The following is a 14,197-nucleotide window of genomic DNA, read 5'->3' as shown; positions in this document are numbered from 1 at the left end:
TTGTTTTTCTCCATTTATTATAAAACAAGATCAACAACAGTCAGCGCCTCATGAGAAAGAAGAGATTACACAGCATGGAAGACAAGTCAATGCATACTGAAAAGCATGTTACTGTCCTTGAAGCTTGTGTTATTTTTTTTTTCTTCCTGTTAAATCGCGACAGATTCATGTTTGATAAAGTATTACGATATAATAAACGTCTTTGGTAAGACCCTGTTGGGGCTACCTGACCCGACCTGCTTTGTCTCTCATGGGCTCTGATCTCTCTGGTTCTGATAAACAGATGTTTGCTACGCGGTGCGAAGCAGCCAGTGTAATTGCCTTGTTAACGTTGCTTGGCTTTTCAGCAATGTGGAGAAGCAGCAGCGATGGTTCTCCTGGAATGCAGGGCAGTACATTCTACAAACTGAATTATTTAACCAAATCAAGACACTTACAGCTTTCTACAAATCACAAGCAACTGTTTTACAAGTAGAAGCGATTCAGGCGGACCTGTGCTCAGTTTATGTGTGCTTGTTTATGGCCTGACAGCCAGCCAGAGAGAGGTGCCAGTGCTGTTCCAAGTTCGTCTGGGTTTCAGAAGTTGGTATGATTTGAAGCACAGTATAAAAATGAAGGGGATTATCACTGTAGGAGTTGGTTAAAGGTCATGTAATATCAAGCAACTTTTTAAAGAGCAAGTGAAAAGAGCAAGCAACACAAGCTAAGCACTTGGAAAAGTTATGAAAATTTAAAAAGGATGATCCTCAGTGCTGGGAAAGGGCTGCTTGGATCGCTGTGTTTGAAAACCTTTTCCAAGATAGAAACAGTTCTAGTTCTCCGTTAGCCATCCACTGATATTACTATAATCCGACAGCAACAATACAAAGGATGCTGCATTGCAATGATCTAGATGTGTTGCTGCTGCTTCTGTGAGCCCAGATCAATTAAGCAATAAAAATCAGGGCCCAAGCGCTGCCAAGGAACAACAGATTGCTCTGAACAGTGAAGCAGCTTGCAGGGAGACATCTTATTCCAGGCATTGTTAGGCTCCCCTACAAAATATGTGATTCAGCATTAACCATAATGTGTTTTTATTATTATTTTTTATAAATGATTGTTCATTTGGTGGAATTACCATGGGGTTAAATCCAAAGAAACATTTCTGGTTTTGTTTTTTACATTTTAAGATGATGGGCTAACTCCAGCTAAATAAATAATGCCACTGCATTTGCCATACTAGATAGTAAGATTCTTGAGCTTGAACTGTGTGTCCTAAACATGCTCTTTTTCTGTCTCGGTGGTCGAAACAAAACGGAAAAGGCTTCTATAATTTTGCCTACAAGTGACGTCCTGAAATGATATATTTACTATGGAAGTTGGTCCACTGTTAATGGAACTACCACAGGGTGCACTATGGTCACGTGGGGCTCGGCTCCTGAGTAGCCCCATTATGTTGAGCAATTTTACTACTACTGTTTTTTAACATGCTCTCCATCTTTACAAAGCACATGGCTACCCAGCCTGACCGTGATCCTGGACTTGCACGCTTATTATGTTACTGCGAGCAGCTCACAAGCCCTTTTCGCTTCTGAATGTGTGCTTTTAAATATGCTGCACATAGTCCTCAGTGAATGCTGCACTTCTGTGGGGGTCTTTCCATGTTTCTTTATACAAACTCCCTTCCCTCTCCGCTCTGCAGTGGTTCTATGTCGGCACACTCGCTACCTCCTGTGGTTCGCTGCATCGAGCTGTGCTAAACAAGTGCTGATCTGATGGTACACATTCAAATGTGCTCTTTTATTTCATCCAGATATGCCAGTTGGGTTGGAGATGTGGGGGTTGAGAGCAGACACACATACAAACCAAGTAAGAAGAACCACTGCAGCTCACTGGCTCTATCTCTTGAAAATGAGACCTTTGACACCAGCTTTTAAAAGTTTTCATTTCTAAAAAATTTGGCAGTTGTTTCTTCAGGTTTGGAGAATTGTGCAGCCCAGCCAGCGTCCTGTACTAGCTGACAGTTAATTTAATTGGGACAAAATATTAGTGCCACTGGAGAGGTACAGAATTGAATAATTTTAGTCCCCTTTAAAATGGTCATGTGGTATCTAAATTCTTAATTGGATTGTAACTTGCCTCAATGTTCTCATGCCCAGGCGAAATGTTAACAGTGCAACTGCAGTTTCTTTGAACAAGAATAAAACATGAATTTAATGATTAAATCAATCAATCAATAAAAGCATGTTGACTGATAAAGTGGTTTTGATACCTTGTTGACCCCTGCACCTGTGGATTAAGACTAGCGATATACAGTGTATGAATCTCACATTGTTCCCCATTAGCTATATACAGTAAGTGTATGCATCTCACACAGATCCAAGTAAATTATAGTACAGCAACCAAAAATAACAGCTGTATGCTTTGTGCCTCTCATGCACCTGGAGAGTCCCGCAGGGTGGAGGGCGAGGGGGGCGGTGGTTTGGACAGTCAGTTCTGCTTTCTGTCGGGGTGTGCGTGTGGCTCGGGCTCAGGCGTGGGGAAGGCATGGTGGTACAGGTGCCGGTGCCCGGCTGCAGCGTTGTACAGCTTGTATAGAGCCTGTGGAGGAACACAGATTGCATCAGCATGAAGTGATGCACAGTAGTCTTAATAATAATCATCACCACCATCATAACGCATGCATGCATGCATGTTGAGAAGAGACCCCTCCTTCAGGGAGCTATCTCCTTTAGTTCTCTCCCCCCCATAGGAGATCTGCCCTTCTTGCCACTGAGAATCCTGCTGGAAGATACAGGCTTCCTCATGACCAGTGTGGGGCTGGCACTCTCCCCGCCACCAGCCTTATCTGTGCTGGGTGTTTTCCATCTGGTTCCAGGTTGGAAGCTCTGCTGTGCAGTTTAAACCGTTCCGTGTTTCACTGTAAGCTTCAGTTTCACACACGCCATGCACAATCTTTAGCTGCATGCAACACTGGAAAGCCTGGAATGGATTAAATTGCTGTGCATCAGGTTCAATGCTAAAGATCTCCCAGGAGTAAACTGATGTACAGAATTTACAGAATGAGTGAAATCACGCTGCTGATTTGAATGTAAAAGCAGAAGTGTGCCACCACACAAGCCCCCCTTCCCTTCCTTACCTCGTTCGTGCTTCCCTAAAGAAAGCAGGGAAGAAACAAGAGAAGGAAACATCATTGTAAAACTACTGAGATACGGAATACTACACACACAGTTAGACAGTCCCCCCTCCGTCCCTCCCTCCCTCCCCTCACCTGGTCCCACAGCGCCCCTGCCACCTGGTCTATGACGGCCCCCAGCTCCCTGTACTCCCCCGAGTAGCGGATGTAAGCCCAGGTGCAGAGAGTGATGAGCGTCAGCCCCAGGATCATGTTGCAGAGGCTGGCGATGACGTCCACGCCCACGAAGCCGGTGACGCCGGCCACCACGTACATGATGAAGATGACCACGAAGAGCGTGGCCGGCGTGCGGGCCGCATGGAAGATGTTCTTGGAGTCGTTGTGCTTGATGTACTGCAGGAACACCTCGTCAATCTCGCCCTCCAGCTGCTGCAGGTAGCGGCGGCTGAACTCCTCCCCGCCCATCTTCTTCACCCCGCGGAAGAGCCGCAGGGCCTCCTCGCGCAGCTCCCCGTGCCGTGCCTGCAGGGCGGCGGGCGCCAGGAAGGGTCGGTCCCCCCCGCACACCTGCAGGGGGTGCAGTAACACAGAGAGTCAGGCAAGGAACACGCAGAGCAAAACAGGTCAGCAATCACCTAGCACACTGGCTCTCATCTGCTGAGAGGGTTTCTGCAAAGACTGACCAGGCGGTTCCAAGTATATTCAAGAAACCTCTCTTTTGTAACATCTGTATTGTGCAGTTGTCCTTTTTATTATTTTCCAGGACCCCTTGTTAAACGAGGCCTCAGTCTCAATGGGTAAATCTCCTGGTTAAGTAAGTGCAATACTAGGGTAGCAAGGTTGCATTAATAAAGGGGGAGTGTTTGAGGTCTGCGTGGCAGCGCTCTCACCTCCTCCATCTTCTTGTTGTACAGGTCCTTTGCTGCTGCTACTGCCGCCAGATTGTTCGCCTCCGCTGTAGCCTGGGACACACACAGAGGAGACACAGTGAGACCCGGGACCCAGCGGACCCTGTAGATTCCACTCTGCTGCCTCTCAGGAGGGAAGACTACAAGGCCTATTGGGGTTAGAAACACCTGTCTCTCTCTCGTTTAAAAATGTATATCTCTATATTAATAAGTGTGAACACAGGAATGAGAATACAACTCCCACTGCATAGTTTTTACTCTGAGTTTTAATAAGACACACATGAGCTTGTTATCTTTACACTGTGGGTGATCAAGCTGGTAGTAAAACCTGGAATGGGTGACACTGCTCTGCAATAGGAGTCTTATTACCATCCCTGCAATAGGGCCCAGTATCACTTTTTACTTTAACTGTGCTGATCTGTCAAGAACCACACTTTGCTGCAACAGTAAGTGAAGCATGCTTGTGAAGGTTTCGTGCTGCACTGCTGGATAGAGCGTACACACCTGCAGCATTGACTTGGGGTGAGGGAGCTCCTCCCCTTGGTAGATCTTTATGTAGGCCTGAAACAAACAGAGGAGAAACGATGACAGCGTGACTGCAGAGCACAGCCAGGGGGAGGAGGAGGAGGAGGAGATTAGCAATCTCAATTAGCTCCCAAAGGCATTCACATTCTTCTCAAACGAATCCTCACTCATGAAATGTTTGCTCTGGTACCTTGAAGTACTCGACGAGGCCACGGCAGGTGATGTTGTTTCCATTGATCTCTTTGACGTCGAGGTTCTGAGGACTGAGCAGCCAGGGCACCAGCACCTTCAGGTTTCTGATGAACTCCCCGTCGATCTCTGAGAGAGAGGATACACAATGCATCTAGGAGCGTAAAACAATCAATGCGAGGGGAGGTATTAACACAGAGGAGCGTCAGACACATCTTTATTAGAGCTGCACCATCCCACTGTCTGATTATTTAGACTGACCTCTCCACAGAAATCGGGCGAGGGTCACTGCTGTTGACTGGGGTTATTTACACAAGTGAAGAAACAGGTGCTTGCATTTGTATGGCTTGCTGTTTTCCACAGAGCCCCAATCATCCCAAATCCAAGCAGCTGTTTCTTCACTCGTTGCACTGTGACAAACCAGTCCGATCAATACTGATGGCCCTCACCTGATTGTAGGCACCTGACAACCAAACTAGTAAAAGGACGAGCTGCAAACACTCAGGAGCAGCTTCAGTGGTCGAGCCAGCAGCTCCTGGGACAGATGTACCTTTGAGCCGGCCGTCGAAGTTGGGGTTGGTGGCCACCTTGAGCCCCGGGTGCGGCAGGAGGAAGCAAGAGATGTTGGTGAAGCAGGAGTGGATGTGTTTGCGCACGTTCTGCAGCTCCTCGTGCTGATTCTCAGAGATCTGCGACACAGAGAAGCAGCTCGTGAGCCACAGCGCAGGGGCAGGCTGGAGGAGACATTACCCTGCAAGCATTCACTGCACCCTGAAGGACAGGGAGAGGCTCCTTCCCGTCAGAGGAGGGGCGTGGTTTCAACTGTGGCACTGCTTTAATTGGATACATTTTCTCAGATTTTGGAATCTTTTTAAACTCCTCGGCTTGCTGGTTTAAAGCCCCTAGATGGACCAGAGAAAAAGTCAATGTTGTCTCGGAGTTGGTTTGGGGGAACAGTAGTCCCTCGGTTGAAACCACACCCTCGTCCCTCCCGTGGGGGCGTGTCCTACACATCACATGACACACACAGGTCCTTTCCTCTGAACTAGAATGATCCGTGGAGGTCCAGTAGGTGTGTCTCGTCTGTGACAGAACTCCACAGTGAGGCGTACGCAGTTAATGAAAACACTGACACCCGTGGTCTTGTTTGCTGGCATATCATGGACAAGTAAACTGCGATTGTGTCTGCCCATGTAAATATACATGAGCGACTGACCTTGAGCCTCTTCTCCAGGAATCTCATGCCTCCGTCCTGTCCGTAGGGGAACTCGTAGGGGAAGCTCCAGTCCCGCACCAGGAAGATCATGGACTGCACAAAGAGAAACACGGGCTCAGAGAAATGACTCGAGACTAGAGCTGCATGGACCAGTCATTCAATTAGTTGGATCAAGCTCTCCACGGATGAGGGGCATTGGCGTCGATCTGGCTGATTTAACATTCCGAGTGAAACAAGTGAGGAAACAGCTGCTGAGGTTTGTGTGGATCGCTGTTCTCTATGCAGTCCAAGAAAAACAGCGATCACCACAAATCCAAGCAGCTGTTTCTTCACTTGTTTCATTTGGAATTGCAAATTAGGCCAATCAACACCAACGGCCCTCATCTGACTGTCAACAACTTATCTCTGTGGAGAGCTTTCAATCAAAATAATTCTGAATCAGTTTACCCAGCACTAATGAGCAAATATGAGAACTCAAAGCCAGGATCTCTCAATCTAAAACACGCCAGCTTCAATTGAGTGGCCAGAAGAAGATTGTCATATCTGTGTCCACCAGGAGGCAGCAGATAGAAGTAAATTATTTTATTTATTTATTTATTTTTTTATTATTTTATTTATTTTTAAAAAGGAGCAGTACACTGTTTTAATAGATAATGTCATTTGAGAAACACACACTGACACACACAGACCCTAAGGAATGTCGGTTTTCACACACTGACACACACAGACCCTGAGGAATGTCGGTTTTCACACACTGACACACACAGACCCTGAGGAATGTCGGTTTTCACACACTGACACACACAGACCCTGAGGAATGTCGGTTTTCACACACTGACACACACAGACCCTGAGGAATGTCGGTTTTCAGACTCCTTACCTGGAAAGGCTTCAGAAACGTCTCTTCCATAGCCAGCCGGCCGTACTCTGTGAAGAGCTGGGAGACAGCAAGCAATGAAACAGGGTTGAGGTGCACTGATTCATTACAGATACATACTGGTAAATGAATACATATATACATGCTGTAGCAACTTAGTAGAGCCAATTTTATCATATTGTATTTAATATATACCTGTAAGTGCTGCAGATCATCCTCTTGCACGTTTTGGGATATGTTGTAAACCTGGATAATGAAAGACAGCAATCACTCTTACTGTATAGTGCCTTACAGAGCCTGGTCCTAACCTTGATACACAGCACTCTGCTCTGTTGTGAGGATCTCTCCTTGGTGCACAGCGCTCTGCTCTGCTCTGCTCTGTTGTGATGATCTCTCCTTGGTGCACAGCGCTCTGATCTGTTGTGATCTCTCACCTTGGTGCACAGCGCTCTGCTCTGTTGTGATGATCTCTCCTTGGTGCACAGCACTCTGCTCTGTTGTGATGATCTCTCCTTGGTGCACAGTGCTCTGCTCTGTTGTGATCTCTCACCTTGGTGCACAGCGCTCTGCTCTGTTGTGATGATCTCTCCTTGGTGCACAGCACTCTGCTCTGTTGTGATCTCTCACCTTTGTGCACAGCCCTCTGCTCTGTTGTGATCTCTCACCTTGGTGCACAGCCCTCTGCTCTGTTGTGATCTCTCACCTTGGTGCACAGCCCTCTGCTCTGTTGTGATCTCTCACCTTGGTGCACAGCCCTCTGCTCTGTTGTGATGATCTCTCCTTGGTGCACAGCACTCTGCTCTGTTGTGATGATCTCTCCTTGGTGCACAGCGCTCTGCTCTGTTGTGATCTCTCACCTTGGTGCACAGCACTCTGCTCTGTTGTGATGATCTCTCCTTGGTGCACAGCACTCTGCTCTGTTGTGATCTCTCACCTTTGTGCACAGCCCTCTGCTCTGTTGTGATCTCTCACCTTGGTGCACAGCCCTCTGCTCTGTTGTGATGATCTCTCCTTGGTGCACAGCACTCTGCTCTGTTGTGATCTCTCACCTTGGTGCACAGCGCTCTGCTCTGTTGTGATCTCTCACCTTGGTGCACAGCCCTCTGCTCTGTTGTGATCTCTCACCTTGGTGCACAGCCCTCTGCTCTGTTGTGATCTCTCACCTTGGTGCACAGCCCTCTGCTCTGTTGTGATCTCTCACCTTGGTGCACAGCCCTCTGCTCTGTTGTGATCTCTCACCTTGGTGCACAGCCCTCTGCTCTGTTGTGATGATCTCTCCTTGGTGCACAGCACTCTGCTCTGTTGTGATCTCTCACCTTGGTGCACAGCACTCTGCTCTGTTGTGATCTCTCACCTTGGTGCACAGCCCTCTGCTCTGTTGTGATCTCTCACCTTGGTGCACAGCCCTCTGCTCTGTTGTGATGATCTCTCCTTGGTGCACAGCATTCTGCTCTGTTGTGATCTCTCACCTTGGTCACAGCACTCTGCTCTGTTGTGATCTCTCACCTTGGTGCTCTGCTCTGTTGTGAAGATCTCTCCTTGGTGCACAGCGCTCTGCTCTGTTGTGATGATCTCACCTTGGTGCACAGCGCTCTGCGCTGCTCTGTTGTGATGATCTCTAACCTTGGTGCACAGTGCTCTGCTCTGTTGTAATGATCTTAACGACTGATGAGATCAGTTGCACAGAAGACCCTGCTGTTTCATTTCTCAGCAGTGATACTATTCGCAAGTCAGGCTTCCAGCCAAATGACTACAAACAGATGGTCCTAACCTAACAGATTGCCCAAACACCTTGTTATACACATTATATTTACATAAGGCTGGTAGAATTACTTATTTTCAGAAAACATTTAATTAATCTGTAACTAACTTGTGATTTATTTTACAAACCTAGAGCCAAACATCTATGTGATGCACGCTTCCCATTTGGTAATATTAACATGGAATTGTATTCTTTCAAAAGCTGTGAGTTGTTTAAAGGTGCTGTTCTCAGTATGACTGCACTGTTACCCTCGTAGTAACCCCTGTGCTGTGGTGACCTCTGGCTGATGTGCGTGTGGAGGGGTCCTTGTGTGTGTGTGTGTGTGTGTGTGTGTGGAGGGTGCTGAGGGGTTGTGTGTGTGTGTGAGTGTGTGTGTGGAGGGTGCTGGAGGCTGAGCTGGGCTCTGTACCTGCATGGAACTGATCATGGTGCTGAGAGCGAACACAGTGGCCGAGTCTCGCAGCGTCGACTGGCTGTCGAAGGTGCCCTGTGTGTCCATCAGCAACACCGCCACCTGGAGGAGAGACAGGAGAAGGACACAACTTCATGATGAGCCTCGAGGTTCCACAGATTATTATTATTTATTATATTATTATTATTATTATTATTATTATGAATTAGTCATTTAGCAGGCACTTCTATCCAAAGACATTTAATTAAAGATACTGTCCTCAGCATGACTGCATTGTTATCCTCGAAGGAACCCTGTACTGTGGTGACGCTTTTATTACATAAAGCTTTTCCTTCATCAGTTGTGTCAGGTGGGGTCCATTGCCCTTACCTGCTTGGGACAGTTCCTGCCCCCAAGAAACAAGGTCCGCAGCGCCCCCAATCTCACCTTCCTGCCGTCGGGCTTGTCCACCAAGAAGACCTCGTTCCAGATCTGGATGCCAGTGGTCTCTCGCTCTGACCCTCCTCTCCACGAGAAGCCAGTGAGGGGCTCATCAGACACGCCCAGCCACTCCTCAGAGCCCTGGACACACAGCAGAATCAGGGACCACCTGCCAGAAGAGCATCCACACACACACAAACACACACACACACACACACACACACACACACACACACGCACACACAGACATGCACATGTGCTCCTGCGGGAGTGGTACACATACAGCCTGAATGCACAGCACACAGCAAACAGAACTCAGGCAAAAGACTTCAAAAAAATTTAACCCCAGTTTAGAACATTCAATCATTTTTTTTAACCCCAACTTAGAACATTCAATCATTTTTTCCCCAGACAGCTCAGGAGAACTGAAAGTTCAGTGGGAGTCCTCCAATCCCATGACCGAGCCAGCTTCCTCTTCTACACCCAGGAACTCAAGAGCAGAGGTCAGCGAGCTACCGGCCTCTGGAGGACAAAGGCCAGCCCTGCAGGTGTCCACCGAGCTCACTGGGTGCCTGGCCAGTATGCTCTGGGAGGAGGAGAAAAACAGTCCTTGCAGCGAAGACCAACGACTTCGCACAGCCAGGACGGGAACCTGCGCTCCCCCTGGCTGTGAGACTCACCCTGCACAGCACATGGCCAGGCTTTTCCCAGGGGAGCCATGCGGGGGACCTCAAATGTTAAGAATTTTTCCTAAATGTTTAACCATTGTCAAAGACATGCATGTGAAACACAGAGGTCTGACGTAGTGTTTCTACACAGAAGATACATCACGATAAACCATGATGTCACGGGCAGGGTACGGCGATAACAAACGAGCCCTAGTAAATTGGAGAAGGCGTTTGGAGCAGTCTGGGGTTCAGGCAGTCTGGGGTTCAAGCAGTCTGGGGTTCAGGCAGTCTGGGGTTCAGGCAGTCTCGGCTCTTACCAGGTTGTACATGTAACGCAGCATGAAGTCCATGAGGAACGACTTGCCCTTGCGGAACGCTCCGGCCACAGAGATGGCCACCACCTCCCGGTCCCGCACGGCCTCGGACAGCAGGATGCGGCTCAGCGCCGCCTCGTCCAGCTCGAAGGAGTGGTCATCCTTGACCACCAGCACCTGCACCGGCTCCGCCCTCACCACAGGCTCCTCCTCCTCCGAGCTCCAGTCATAGGCCCCACCCTTCTCCGTGAAGCTGCCTGCTGGAGAGGAACATACAGACAGAGACACGCCATAGCCACCCGGTTACTGAGGACACCACATCAATTCAAAGATAAACTACTGATTGAAGACACTGAGAAAGATAATAATATGTTTTTAATGTATTTTAGAATGTGTTAGCCCTTGTGATGCCAGTCCTGCAGTTTGGCCTCGGTGTTCGGTTTCCTATCTGAATTGAACAGACTTGAAACAGCCTGGGTGACTTGACCTGGCTGGAGACGCTGTGCTTTATGAGTCACTCAGCACTGGATTTGTATATCTAGTGTCTCACTGATTTGGTTTATAAACAGGACTCTTTCATGAGTCAACGCTTCACAAACACGGCCAGTTCATGGATGAGACTGAAAGAGCTGCAAGTCAGGACCACTGACAAGGCAGCACATGAATTATAAACAGACTGAGGAGGACGAGAAAATCAAACATCAAACACATTTCCAGGAAGAGATTCTCCACGGAGGCCTTCAGTTAGTCTGAAATCAAGAGGCTGCTCGACGGCATGCTAAAGCCTGTAATGATGTCCATTCAGAGTGGTCCACGCTGCTACATGCATTCCAGGATGTTTAACCCTAAAGCTGGGGAGAGGGAGAGAGTACAGGGGGGTGGACTAACTCGCCCAGTGGCTTCTTCAGATTCCACTTCACTCCAGCCCACAACACAACCTCTACTGCCTGACTGCCCTGCAGCAACTGAGCGAACTAGTCAGGTGATCCACGTCTTCGGAAGTCATTATCGCTGCAACTTGATGGGGCAAGTTAACGAAGAATGCCAGGGTCAGACAGCGTGCACATACAGCTTTTAAACTGACTGACCAACAATGAGAAAATCCCCTAGTATGTGAAACTCAGGTGGTCACGTGACGTGTGCCCTGGACAGAAGCCAAATCTGTTGTGCTCTTGCCCTGTAACAACTGATATAATTATGTGTGTTTTTAAAGTTATGGATGAATTTCAAACTTTGTTTAAGTCATAATAACAAGACCCATGAGTTGAAGGTTTGGGAAACCAGCCTGATAAGGTTAAACCCTTTTTTGGGGCTCTACATCTTTAACAAGACATTCTATATCCTTTAGGGAATGAGTCTGGAGACTCCATACGGAGATCTCTCAAAGCCTGTGCTTTTCAAGCAGTGGTACGTAGGAAGGCTACGGTATGAGAAAACACGACAAAAATTCAAGAAATGTCTCGCATGTGGAGTGCAGAGCCAAAGAACCGAGCCAAGCTGCTAGAGAAAGTCAACTTGTGGTTTTGAAAGAGTCCCAAGAACAGATGATAAAGATACTTTCAGGAACCTTCTGCAAGACAGGACTGGCTCAAGCTGGCCCTTCCTCTCCTGGTCTTTGAACTAATTAAACCTCCATCCAGACCCCGACGTAGTTAATTATAGCATTTTACCAGTTAAACCTGGAGTGGGACAGCCCTCCAGGACCGTGACTGGGCACCCCTGCTGTAAAAGAACTACACATTCTCCTGGTTAGATCATTGTTTCCCCATGCTTATTAAACACTCCTTCTGAAAAGACTCCTCGGGGTTGATTCTGCACATCAAAGGCCATAGGTGACGCAGCAAAGCCTTGCTTGCCCACAATAAGCCCGCCCTTGGCGTGGAACGGCCCCCGGGGCCAGGGGTTGTCCTCCCTGCCTCTGTTACCAGGCCAGCGACTGAGCTGTTGAAATGATCACAGAAATGAACAAGCTGCATTTATCAGTGTCACGATCTGAAACGAATTAAAGGAGATAGCGAGACTGTAGCGCCAGCCTGGTGAGCTGGGGAGCAGCAACGAACAGCAATTTCAACACAAAGGAGTGCATTACACGATACTCAGCTGGGATTTCAAACACCAACATCACAGGCTTTCAGAAAATACACACTGGAAACAACCGGCAATTCACTTGCGCAGCTACAGTCAAATTTAAATAATGTTCTTGAACCAGCACAAGCAGCTCTCCAACCAGCATGACCAGTTGAAAACCAGAACTATAAGCCCTGACCTGAGCCAGTAAGTAATGACAGGGGCAGTGTGGCCTATACACACACTGACATGAACGCACACGCACACACACACACGGTTTATACAATACTTTCAATAAACCACTCAATTCCTATGCCAGGAAGCTGTCTTCACTAACTCACAATATATTAAAGCTGTCTGACTCTTCTAGAATTGTGATTGTTTCTCATATATATTTATATATGGCAACACATCAATCTACCAACAGATTTTAAGTGACAGGCAAACTGACCCATATACAAATCTGCCCAGCACTGGAACGTGTACTCATTATGAATCGGCATTAATATATATATATACACACACACACACACACAATGACCTCAGAATGTGGGCGGGTGATGTGTATTTTAATTTCAGATTGCAATCCCACAGTATGACAACAAACTGGTGCAGAGAGAGAGAGAGAGAGAGAGAGAGAGAGAGAGAGAGAGAGAGAGAGAGAGAGAGAGAGAGAGAGAGAGAGAGAGAGAGAGAGAGAGAGAGAGAGACTCTCTTTAATCCCCTCATTTGCTGGCTGTATACACTGAAGTGTTTCATAGTATAATCACTAAGGCAATGTGTGCATCATCCTAACCATCTGCCTGTCCATCCAGATACATTTTAATTTAGAATGTGAGCCTGATCACACATGAACCAGCCGCTGGCCTAGACAAACCGGGCTGTGCGGCGAAAAACATCATCACAGCGGCAGGCTAAGGGCAGCTTAGGGAAGACATTGTGTTTGTAAGCCATATATGGGCGCGCAGGGAGGTGATGTCGCTTGAGTCGATGTGCACAAAGAGCACTGTACTCGTACAGAAACACCAACCGTACCCTCCATTACTAATGTTCAATAAAGCTACCTGCTGCACCATTGCGAGACAGAACCACACAGGCACCAGTATATCACTATACCGCCAGTGCTGTTTGTATCAGATTTCGCTCTCCGTTGCCAAGTGTTCAATGCATTACCACCACACACTAGCTGATGTATGTAGGTATACACATATTAAAATTCGACCTACCCCAACTATTTCTTTCTGCGCGGTTTCTGGCCATGGTATCGCGTGTCCTGACCCTCCCTGTGTTGTCTGTGATGAGCACCAGAGCAGTCTGCGTGCATGGAGATGAGGGAGGCTGCACGAAGATGCTCGAAGATGCTCTCGGATTTTGGGAGGATGCTTGCCGGAGCCTCACTCTCAGCACCGAGGTGCAATACCACGGTGGAACCGCCAGAGGCAGCACTGAAGAGCGAAACTCTTCGGAAAACCTCGGCAGCGGCCGTTTTGTTCTGTTTACCACGCTCACCGCAGACGGTTGGAGTTTTTTCGTTCTTCTTAAAGCTGTATAAATACTTATTTACACGCAATTCCAAGCATGTCCACACAATGAGTTCCTTTAAAATCATTTTAAAAACACCAGACCATAAATCTGATTTTAAACAGCACGTTAACGCGCTGTTTAAGTGTTGACGCCGTACAAGATTAGGAATTGAACGGGCAGATTTTTAAAAATAAATGTTA

The 14,197-nt window shown here is 47.7% G+C and overlaps 1 protein-coding gene across 4 annotated transcripts; it reads right to left on the bottom strand.

The window, feature by feature from the left end:
* Window positions 1–13,895, bottom strand: LOC121329824 (atlastin-1). Of its 4 annotated transcripts, none has more exons than XM_041275700.1 (14): window positions 13,700–13,894; window positions 10,410–10,666; window positions 9,431–9,565; window positions 9,002–9,106; window positions 7,026–7,076; window positions 6,834–6,890; window positions 5,954–6,046; window positions 5,288–5,426; window positions 4,739–4,866; window positions 4,528–4,584; window positions 4,006–4,077; window positions 3,251–3,682; window positions 3,119–3,133; window positions 1–2,580 (listed from the first exon to the last, which is right to left on the bottom strand). In XM_041275700.1, the coding sequence occupies exons 1-14, from the start codon at window positions 13,731–13,733 to the stop codon at window positions 2,470–2,472; spliced, it is 1,686 nt and encodes a 561-aa protein (XP_041131634.1). In that variant the 5' UTR covers window positions 13,734–13,894; the 3' UTR covers window positions 1–2,469. The 4 variants fall into 4 exon arrangements, with proteins under 4 accessions (XP_041131634.1, XP_041131635.1, XP_041131636.1 ...); XM_041275701.1 differs by having other exon boundaries at window positions 10,410–10,663; XM_041275702.1 differs by lacking the exon at window positions 3,119–3,133 and having other exon boundaries at window positions 13,700–13,895.
* Between the last annotated feature and the right edge of the window lie 302 nt (window positions 13,896–14,197).

This window comes from Polyodon spathula, chromosome 17 (assembly GCF_017654505.1).
Source record: "Polyodon spathula isolate WHYD16114869_AA chromosome 17, ASM1765450v1, whole genome shotgun sequence".
Lineage (NCBI taxonomy): Eukaryota > Metazoa > Chordata > Actinopteri > Acipenseriformes > Polyodontidae > Polyodon > Polyodon spathula.
The sequence above is the reverse complement of the archived record's forward strand: the minus strand, read 5'-3'. Positions and strand labels throughout refer to the sequence as shown.